We start from the raw sequence: 10973 nt of genomic DNA, 5'->3' as shown, positions 1-10973 counted from the left end.
GTGTTTGTATGTGTGCAACTCACTAAAATATGGAGACAAAAGTATCATATTTAAGTTTGTTGGCTGTAGAGGAGTTATGGAATAAGTTAACTTGGGGGGCCAATGATATTGCTCTAAATATTGGACCTATCATTGCGACATTGTGAGTTTGGTACCCAGTAATGCCACAGCCATACGTAACCAGGTGTCCAAGAGGGCGTAGCTGGCCTTGCTCCCTCTGACTGGGCCGGATGTGCCCCCCCTCAAATCAACACAGCAAAATGTTAACCCACATTACTGCGATGCAACCAAATTGTCTCTTAGTGTTCTCCTCCAAGCGTGTTGAGCCATCCAATGATGTAACATTAGCTTCACATGCCTTGGAGGAAGCATATACTAACCTCTACCCACCTAACTTGTTAGCATTGTGATAAGAGAACTGGTTTACACGCTGTAAACTGGGGTTCAATCCCTGCCTGGGTAAACATCCTAAATCAGAGGTCACCAATAGACGGCTTGCGGTCCAAGTCTGTCCTGTGTGGACCTGGACCAGTAACTGATCAACTATGTTGAATTATTTAATTTTGACTGTGTTCCTATTTTAATCAGCATAACTTTTCTAGCCTTTATGGTAGCTTTAGTGGCCCGGGAGACGCAGACCAATAACATGCACTGTAAATATCCCACAATGAAGCTACTCAGCCAATCAGATCTGTGCATTACGATGAGCTCTGAGACTTGCATGAGAGGCACGGACGAGGAGAGAAACAGCAGTCAGAGAAGAAAGTGAGCCAGATTATTTTACATGGCTTTCTCTAAAAAAAGAAAACTGATAAATTGTTGAAATATGACTGAATTGTACTTTATTTGATCTGACATTCGGTTGCTGACTGTATAAGATGCTGATATTCCTACTCGGCTACTTCAGTAAACAGTATCACTGAATCATGATGCAAGTTAGACATTATGGACCTTTGCTTGAGGAACTTTTCTCTAACTGGACCTTATTGAATATTACTTAAAGACCCCTGGACTGCACTATACCAATAAGAGTCCTTGGGCAAGACCCCTAACACTACCATTGCCTACCTGTGATAAATGATCAAATTGGAAGTTGCTCTGGATAAAAGTATCTTCCAAATGCCATAAATGTAAGACCTAGTTAGCAGATAGAATTAGGTAATTAATAAATTGGTGGGAATATTGAGTTAAAAAATGACAAATCCTGATATTAGTCTTAACGTGGCCTTGTTTTAAGATGAGCGCGTTCTCTCTCGAAATGAGATGTGGATGCAGAATTGAAGTCAAATGATGCCAGTACATTAAGTGTAAGCGCACGTTTAATGGAAATTTGTTACAGCTAAATAAGCGGCATGCTTAAGTGTAATGGGGACCACCTGAGGAAAAAGGTTTAGTTTCTCGATGTTATTCTGATGATGATGAATGGGCATGCATAAGATAACATGCATTTCATTGAATCTAATTCCATGACACTGTTCTCATTAACAGAACGTGGATCAGGTTTAGTCATGCAGTTGGCTTTGATGTGTAGTTTCACGATTTCTTCTCTTTGAATGTATTTCAATGTTATTTATTTGGTCATTTCTATGCTGGACTGTGGCTCTTCAGTGTCTTGTCCTCTTGTCTCAGACCCTAAATACCAGGGTGAGGAATACTGGCTTTTCTTGAACCAACATATGTTTACAGTGTAATGTATGAATCGTGAGATATACTGGTTCTGGGTTTCTGAGCCTCTTCTGAATTTTTTTGCTGGTTTATGAATCGTAATGGATTATAAATCTTTTCTGTTTTTTTGTGTGTTTTGGTCCATTTTATCAGCTCCACTTACTGTATAGCTGCAGTTTGTAGTTCTACAGTTACAGACTGTAGTCCATCTGTTTCTCTGATACTCTGTTACCCTGTTCTTCAGTGGTCAGGACCCCCATGGACCCTCACAGAGCAGGTACTATTTGGGTGGTGGATCAGTAACACTGACGTGGTGCTGGTGTGTTAGTGTGTGTTGTGCTGGTCGGAGTGGATCAGACACAGCAGTGCTGCTGGAGTTTTTAAACACCTCGGTGTCACTGCTGGACTGAGAATAGTCCACCAACCAAAAATATGCAGCCAACAGCGTCCTGTGACCACTGATGAAGAACTAGAGGATGACCAACACAAACTGTGCAGCAGCAGATGAGCTGTCGTCTCTGACTTTACATCTACAAGGTGGACCGACAAGGTAGGAGTGTCTAATAGAGTGGACAGTGAGTGGACACAGTGTTTAAAAACTCCAGCAGCACTGCTGTGTCTGATCCACTCGTAGCAGCACAACACACTAACACACCCCCACCACCACGTCAGTATTACTGCAGTGCTGAGAATGATCCACCACCCAAACAGTACCTGCTCTGTGAGGGTCCATGGGGGTCCTGACCACTGAAGAACAGGGTAACAGAGTATCAGAGAAACAGATGGACTACAGTCTGTAACTGTAGAACTACAGAGTGCAGCTATACAGTAAGTGGAGCTGATAAAGTGGACAATGAGGTGGTCATAACGCCGTGCCTGACCGGTGCATGTTCGCTTTGCATGGCTCTCAGTAGGGGCTGCTAGTTTTGTTCTGCCACCTACAGGTTCAGAGAGGTATTGCACTGCGTTAATCCGTCTGGTTCTCATATAAACAATAACAAGTGGATCCACTAGGGGCCCCACTCATTAACTCTTTCGGTTTAAATATCTCTGCACGCCGTGTCCCTGCGTTTTCGCTTTTCTTCGTGCCTTTAAAACCTTTCGAAACATGAACGCTAACTAGCTCGCCACATGCGCCAGGATGATGCGGCCCGTGTTTTCGTCTCAACCCCGCATTTCAGGACGACCGTGCGGCTTTAGAATGCACCTCTAGACCGCAAAATAAAGACTAAGCGCGTAAAATTGGCTCTAAAATGTCTCGAAATGTTTCTACGCGCCGAAGAAGTCGCGCCGTTTGGCTCGGAAAGCTCCTTTTGTTGCTCTGCTCTCCATGTGGCGCTTTCCACAGAGGAAAGGGGGGTCTGCTCATGAATAATCCACGATCCGCGACGGCTGGGCCAATCAGAGCCGCGCTTTTAAGTCGAGCCTCCGCGAAGGCAGCCAATCAGAGCGCGAGAATTGGATCCCTGCCTTGGCGTGCGTTGCAATGCGCGTCATGTGATGGGGCCTGCGAGAAAACGCCAACATGGAGCCGAGACGAGGAGGGCACAGTCCCGGACAATAACAAGAGAAAAGCGCCGCGGGGAGACGCCAGTTGTCGTGCATTCGCCCGCCGGGGGTGCAATCAGTGTCAGATCGAAGGTAAAGTGATATAATATGTGTGGTTTATTGGGCGGTGGACGCGGCGCGCCCGCCTGCGGGAAAGGGCAGCCTGTGGATGACCCTGCCATCCGGACTCGGGCAGAGCAGAGCGGGCAGGTCAGAGGCGTTATTTACCTGACGTGTGCTTTGCCGTGAGACACGTGTGGTTCTGTGCAGGGAAACAAAGTTAAGTAGCTCTTAACTCGGACGTTTCGGCGAGGGGCGGGCGGCGGGCTGCACAGGCCTGCTGCTCTGCGCTTTAACGTTGACGCACTTTTCACCAACATGGCAACATAACAGTGGCATGTTTTCGCGTGGTAAGTTACAGTCGCCCGGTTTTAATGTGCATGAAACGGGCAAGTTTGTCTGTTTACGTTTTCCCACGGATACATTACGACCCCTCCCCATAGTAAAAATATCAAATATTTAATTAAATGATTTATCTAAACTCGTCAAAAGAGGCTGTACTATTTAGATATTTAAAGGGATCATATGCAAATTATTATTATATTGTATTATATTATATTGTGTTTTATTACTCCAACTCCGAAGCCAACTTTTAAGGTTTGTGAGGTTTTATTTACCAAAAATCAGTCGTAATTTGTTCCTTATTAAATTTCCCACACTCTTTATTTCCTCTTAGAATGAACCGGGCTGTTCTTGTTCCTGTGCCTTTAAGACTGCCATATGTAAATGGCCTCCGTTCTGATTGGGTGCTCATTGAAAAATTCAAAAAGCAGTCCAGGCTGGAACACTCCTTATAACTTCAGCGTGATTGGGCGGAGCTAAACGGGGCAGGTGTTGTTTATGGGCGGGGCTTAACTGCTGCCGGTCCAGAAGGCAGGTGTTGTTTAGGGGCGGGGCTTAACTGCTGCAGGTCCAGAAGGCAGGTAGTTTATGGGCGGGGCTTAACTGCTGCAGGTCCAGAAGGCAGGTATTGTCTATAGGTCGAGCTTAACCACTTCAGGTCCAATGGGCAGATATTGCCCTGGGTTATGTGACATCACAAAAACAACGAATTCAAAACGGCTTGTTTTTGCAATTTTTTTTTCTTTTTACTTTTTTTATTTCAAAACAAGAAGGAAAATCCAGTTTATGTGCACTTTAAATTGTACTGTAAATTCTACTGCAATCACAACACGACTGCCTTTATTTTGTGTTATTCTAATCCTGTCTTTTTTCATTCCTTTCCAGTTTTGTCGAACTGTGGCCTTGTGGTGGCAGATTTCCCCCCTTCCTCCACCCGCCTTTCTGTAAAAAACCTGGGTAGCAACAAATGGTCTCCATAAGTGATAAAGCGGTGACCACTGCTAATGATTCACTTAAGGACCAGGTGATGGTCACCTTGCCCTTCGTAGACATAGGGGGTAGTGAGGGGGGTAGTTCGGCCTCCTGCTCCAGCCCAGAAATGGGCGATGCTGGCACTTGTCTTGGTGGCAGCACTGGGGAGGAAGAGGAGGAGGAAGCGGCAGGTGCGGAGGAGGCTTTGGGTGTGGCCGGGCTTCCCAGTTTGCCTGATTTTATCTCGCATGTTTCTAGTACCTTCTCCCCGACTCTTGAGGACATCGAGGAGTTCTTGATGGAGAAGATGGAGCTGGTCAAGGAGGGTCAATCGAACCCAGAGGAGAAGTCTCTGGAGGTCATTTCTGAGGAGCAGCCATCGTCCCCAAGTAAGCTGAACGATCTGGAAGCCGAATCTTCCACAGCGACCCCTGTTAGCCAGAACGGTAACGCTGCGGCTAGCTCAGCTCCGGTGCTGGTTGGCGCTCCGCTGGTGCTACAGATTCAGCCCGTACAGCTCGGCGATCCTCTTCCACAGCCGAATTCCCAGGCTGGGGCCAGCCAGCGGGCTGCGGTTGGCACACTTGGTGCTGGGCGTCCAGGGTGGGCAGAACATCACCCTGCTCTCACCACAGGTGCCCTCAGGAACCCTCCTGCCCATCGTGGGTGAAGCGGGCAACCAAGATCAAAAGTATGTGAAGATCGCCCCTTTGCCAATCACAGTGAGGGCAGTCGGCATAACGGGCACCAGCTTGGTCAAAGCCATCCCTCCACGCCCACCCAGACCCTCCACAGAGACTCTGAGGGTGCACAAATGTTCACATCCAGGGTGCGAAAAGATGTACACCAAAAGCAGCCACCTCAAAGCCCACTTTCGGAGACACACCGGCGAGAAGCCGTACTTGTGCAGCTGGCCGACTGTGGCTGGAGGTAAACATTTCAGCACAAAATACAGTTCAGCTCACATATTTAACCGTTTTAATGCTTTGAAGTCGAGTTATTTCAAGTTGCCATACTATTTCCATTGTGTAATTACATATTTATTACATGGTAAATATACATCTACTTTTAACCTTTTATTCTCCAGAGAATATATTAACATTAAATGAACAGAACAGTGTGTTTTATGATCTCCACATATCACTACATGCTTACAATGGTTCCAAATGGTTACAATGGTTCCATGGTGGTTCCAAACCGCACTTCATCATGTTCTCCATTGCGTTCATATTCCATGAGCTCCATTCAGAAGCTGGGCGTCGTGTGAGGCTGTAGCTCTTCTCTCCAGTCTAATAGACGGTGATGTCATTTTAAACCCTTATAATAAAAGAAGCTGAACTTTGTTTTTCTACTGAAAGTCGACCCGTTTTTCCCCAAATCTGGGCTCTAAACTATAAACAGACGGCGTCTCTTCAGTGATCTGCTCTGGAAACATGACTTTTAGAAAATAACACAAAGAGCGTCGGAGATTTTTGGCTTTCAGCAGTAAATTGAAAGCATGTAGTGATATGTGGAGATCATAGAACACACGTTCTGTTCATCTGAGGAGCTTTTACAATAAAGTAATTAATAAAAATGTGCATTTATTTCATGCAATTACTGAATAATTCGCCTTATGATTTGGTCACAAAAATTCAGATGGACAAACCAAAAATACCCCCTGGAGAATAAGAGGTCAATTTACTGCATTAATCCCTACAGCAATGCATGAGCCACCTGATTTGGTCATCTGCGTCAGACAAGGCCTTGGTCTCAGGGCTTCACGGCAATCTTGTGGATCAGCCTGGTACCGATAGCAGGAATGACTGTAATACTTCCTGACAGTCATGGGACGTTTTTTAAAATGTACAGGCAGCCAGATTTTATGCTGTTCCATTTAAGGTGGAACAAAGAAGCCAACTCGAGCCTTGTGGAAAGGACTAGAAGGTGTTTAGAAAGCAGTATAGCCATTTAGAGGGGTGCGAGGGGTGTCCAGAGTCCGGTTCCTTGGCCAGATGCAGACCCTGGAGAGGTTGAATGTGTTGCTGTTTTCCTTTCACTTGCTGGTGGCAGCAGTAATGTAAACATACACCATGACATCTTTTATGGTGCAATGAAATAATAGAAGCCATATCGCCCCCAACACTTCCTGTAAGGTACTGCAGTCTGTCAGATTGACCGCACGTCATATGAAGATTATAGAAAGTTATAGACTGCTTTTTAACCCTGTACTGCATGCAGTATAAGAGCAATTTAAAATATATATTTAAACACTTTTCATAAAACAGTCCTAGGTTTGTTTTTTTGGACCCAATTGTTAAATTCAAAAACATTTAAGAGAAAAATAATGTGTGCGGGGGTCCTTATGGAATCCGTTGCCTTGAGGCAACATTGTGCGACAATGGGAAGAAATGACACAGAGCCGTGTTCCCTGAAGTGGTGAGACGCGGCTTGTGATTGGCTAAATCCATTCCACTGTCGCACAATGTTGCTTCTAGGCAACAAACATATTTCTGCAAATTCTCATATCAAAAAAAAAATGCTACCGAGTGTTGAAAAAGAGGTTTAAATGTGCCCACTAAGAGAGAGGATGACCAAGTACATGCGTTTTAGTGCCTTACTCAAACTCTTCCCTTTACTGTTAACCCTATAGTTGTCTTTAAATATGTATAATTTTATTGAAAAATGACGAAAATGAGTTTGTTGCCCTGAGGCAACGTTGTGCAATAGACGGTTAAATGTGAAGCTCCTCATGGATCCGGCTTGTAACTCACTCACTCACTCACTCACTCACTCACTCACTCACTCACTCACTCACTCACTCACTCACTCACTCACTCACTCACTTGCTCAAATTTGAACAAGATTGTACACAAGGGGGAGCTACTGGACCTCTAGTAACCAAAGCAAAAACAACCTTGTGTTTGTCTGTTGAGCATTGTGAACACGCAAAAAGTACGTACTTTCTACGACTTTGTAGGCTATAAAATCACAAACACCTTTCAAATTTCATTCAGAACAAAACAAAAATAAATACAAAGTAGGCACTACATCGCTGGTGCTTTGTGTCCTTGTTTTTTCTATAACCATTGACATCAACTTTGTCCACTAATTGTAGCAGCCCAAACCAGGATTTTCTATCTAATCTAGATCTTTATCTGATCTGGTCATAGGTTCTCGCGGTCAGATGAACTGTCCCGCCACCGACGGTCTCACTCTGGAGTCAAGCCTTACGAGTGCACGATGTGCGACAAGAAGTTTGCCAGGAGCGACCACCTATCTAAACACACCAAGGTGCACAGGAGCCCGCGCACGAGCAGACTAATCAGAACCAACTTCTGACGCGCCTGGACCCCATCTCTCCCACCACCAAACTAGAGCCTGGAGTCTAACAGGGAAAGTCAGAGGATCTCTCTCTAAAGAGGCTCGCGAGCTACAGTCTTCCTTCATTTTCCTTCCCTCCTCCGGTTTTTATTAATCGTTTATCCAGATGTTTGCTTTCTTGGTGCTACAGTAAGCTAACTCAAATCTCAGGGATGTGATTGTTCAGCTTAAAGCAGATTTCTGGCAATCCGCTCGTGTCAGCCGCCAACCCGAGCCTAGCTGATCGCTCCATTCTCTTCATCTGTGTTAAATTCATAGGCTGAGCTATGGAGGATAATGTGGGTCGGCTGAGATTTGTTTTGCTTTGACTTTTAACTTGGGTCAAATAAAGAGATTAGGGGGAGGTTTTAGAAGGCAATCCAATGCAAAAGCATGGTGCTAAACGTCTCTAGATTTGGGAGCGTTCCCCAGCAGGTCTGATATACACTGATCAGGCGTAACATCATGACCACCTCCTCGTTTCTACACTCATTGTCCACTTTATCAGCTCCACTTACTGTATAGCTGCACTCTGTAGTTCTACAGTTACAGACTGTAGTCCATCTGTTTCTCTGATACTCTGTTACCCTGTTCTTCAGTGGTCAGGACCCCCATGGACCCTCACAGAGTGTGGTGATGTGGTGGTGGTGGTGTGTTTGTGTTGTGCTGGTAGAAGTAGATCAGACACAGCAGTGCTGCTGGAGTTTATAAACACTGTGTCCACTCACTGTCCACTCTATTAGACACTCCTACCTTGTAGGTCCACCTTGTAGATGTAAAGTCAGAGACGACAGCTCATCTGCTGCTGCACAGTTTGTGTTGGTCATCCTCTAGTCCTTCATCAGCGGTCACAGGATGCTGTTGGTTGGATATTTTTGGTTGGTGGACTATTCTCAGTCCAGCAGCACTGCTGTGTCTGATCCACTCAGACCAGTACCACACACACTAGCACACCAAAACTGCAGTGCTGAGAATGATCAGTGACTGTAGAAACAAGGAGGTGGTCGTAATGTTTTGCCTGATCGGTGTATATAAAGTATGTAAAGTCTGATTCATGGTTTAGGCCATTCTTGGTTTCAGCTCAAACGTGCTGTGGTCATCTCAAAGCTGCCTTAAATGAAGACCAATGTATTCGCTAAATTAGGATGTTTCACGCTGAAGCCAAGATCCCCGTTCTTTGAAATGATGGCAATATGCACTGTAACGTCAGCTTTAATAATACACGAATATCTCTACTACCATGGAGGACTATCAACTGCGTGGCACTTACTGTACTTTTTTGGGTACCGCCCACTGAAATTCAATCCAAGAAAAGGTCCAGTGTGATTGTTTCTACGTTTATCTACTACTTTACAAGAGATTTCTCACGTTTTCTTTTATATTGAAGGAATTTTCTTGGCCCAATCACATCCCTGATTGAACCAGATCACGTCTAAGTATCTTCCCACCTTTTCCTGTGCCTCATGTGTGTGTCTCTCTCTCTCTCTCTCTTTCGATGTCTCTCTGTCCCAGTCGATCGAGAGAGGCTATGCCAAACCAGAGCTCCCTGTTACCTCTGGGGCTTTGGGTAACTTCACTACGTTAAAGGACGTACCGCTCATGTACGAGTACTGTAAAACAAGCGTATAAGCTATAGGAGAGTTTCTTTTCTCTGTATGTAAAGTATCGTTTCTTTTGAAGAAAAGCTGCTTCCTTACGTTGTTTTAGTGTGCTTTGCTTCTGATCGATGCATTAACTGATTAATACTCGGTGCACTTGACGTCAATAAGCTACGCCTGACCAGGACAGCCGTACTGTTTTGATCCCTACGGAGGGGCAGCTGATTGTTTCTCGTCGATATGAAGCTATTGGTCCTGATGTCAAAGATGAATCGTTGAAGACTTCCTCTACTCCTTATCCAGACTGCTGTCCTTGAGGTTTCTTTCGAGGGACGTTGGGTCAGAAAGGAGAAGCGCTGGCTAATGATTTGTGCAGCTGAATGATTCGGAGCCCCTCTTTTCCTTTCGTCTGTCAACCTTGCCTTCCGTTCTGTTTTTTGTAACATCTGGTCTTAAAGAGTTCCGAAAGTGCACTCCCCCTGTGTAGAAAAGCCACGGCTGTTGAGAGAATAATCATGAACGAGTGCAGCTCTTTCGCTCACGCCAGCCGTCGCACGGCATCGGAGCTGTGAAATGATAAGCACACTGATCTGAAGGTGCTCACTTCGTCTCATCAACCTTTTGGGCGATTTGTAACGTTTTCATGTTTTTTTTTCTTCTGTTTTCCCCTCATTTTCTCTTCTTTTTGGAAGAGACGTGTGCTGCACAGAGATTTGTTTCCAAGGGCTCCCCTCCCCTCCATCACTTGCCTTACCAGACACGCATTAACAAATTAATACTGTTCATTTACAAAAGCCATTCAGTGTAGCTGCTCAACTGTATAGCTGGAGACGTGTAGGTTATATTTTTTGAATAACTGAAGAAAAAAAAAAAAGCTATTTTCCTACATATGACAATAAAACAAGTAAGAAAAAAAAAATCACTGAAAAAAGCTACTTCGGCATACATGACCTTGTTTTGATCAACCTATGAAGCCTTCGCGGATCTTCTTTCACACAGTCTTGGGAATGTTTCATGGACGAACCTGTTTTTGTCACTGAACCGAATGGCCTGACGTTTGCAGGCTCATTGCAGTTTCGAATGTAAAATACAGTCCTATTGACGAAGTGCACGGCCATTGTCTTCTGTTTTGGTGGTCTTCCTGAGCTTTAGGCTGTGAAGCATGTGGGAAAGGAATCTTAGCATGGACTTTTGAAGCTGGACCGCCTGTATAACTGGAATGTCTGGCTCTCTGTGCTGAATGTTTGAGCGTTGAGTGGGTTGGGGAGGAGTGGCCGCCTGAGGATAACTGGCAGTTTGGGAATTCAGAGGTTACTGCAGATTAAAAGGAAATTCCACAGATTTTTTACAATTTCAGCATAATTAAATGAGTAAGAGGTAAACAGGGTGAATCAAAGTGGTTTGATGTTAAATGTTGTTTTAGAGAAACTTATGGAGTCAGAGTTG

At 44.9% G+C, this 10973-nt stretch overlaps 1 protein-coding gene across 1 annotated transcript; it reads left to right on the top strand.

Annotated features, from left to right (window-relative positions):
- The first annotated feature begins 2960 nt into the window (after positions 1 to 2960).
- si:ch211-117k10.3 (Krueppel-like factor 15) lies at positions 2961 to 8492 on the top strand. The gene is given in 5 exon segments (XM_017714802.2): positions 2961 to 3306; positions 4501 to 5146; positions 5148 to 5502; positions 5505 to 5517; positions 7740 to 8492. Coding segments are annotated over 4 exon segments (1101 nt in total). The 5' UTR covers positions 2961 to 3306; positions 4501 to 4582; the 3' UTR covers positions 7909 to 8492.
- Positions 8493 to 10973: the final 2481 nt, after the last annotated feature.

Source organism: Pygocentrus nattereri, chromosome 21 (assembly GCF_015220715.1).
Source record: "Pygocentrus nattereri isolate fPygNat1 chromosome 21, fPygNat1.pri, whole genome shotgun sequence".
Lineage (NCBI taxonomy): Eukaryota > Metazoa > Chordata > Actinopteri > Characiformes > Serrasalmidae > Pygocentrus > Pygocentrus nattereri.
Note: the sequence above shows the minus strand (reverse complement) of the source record. Positions and strands in the feature narration are given on the sequence as shown.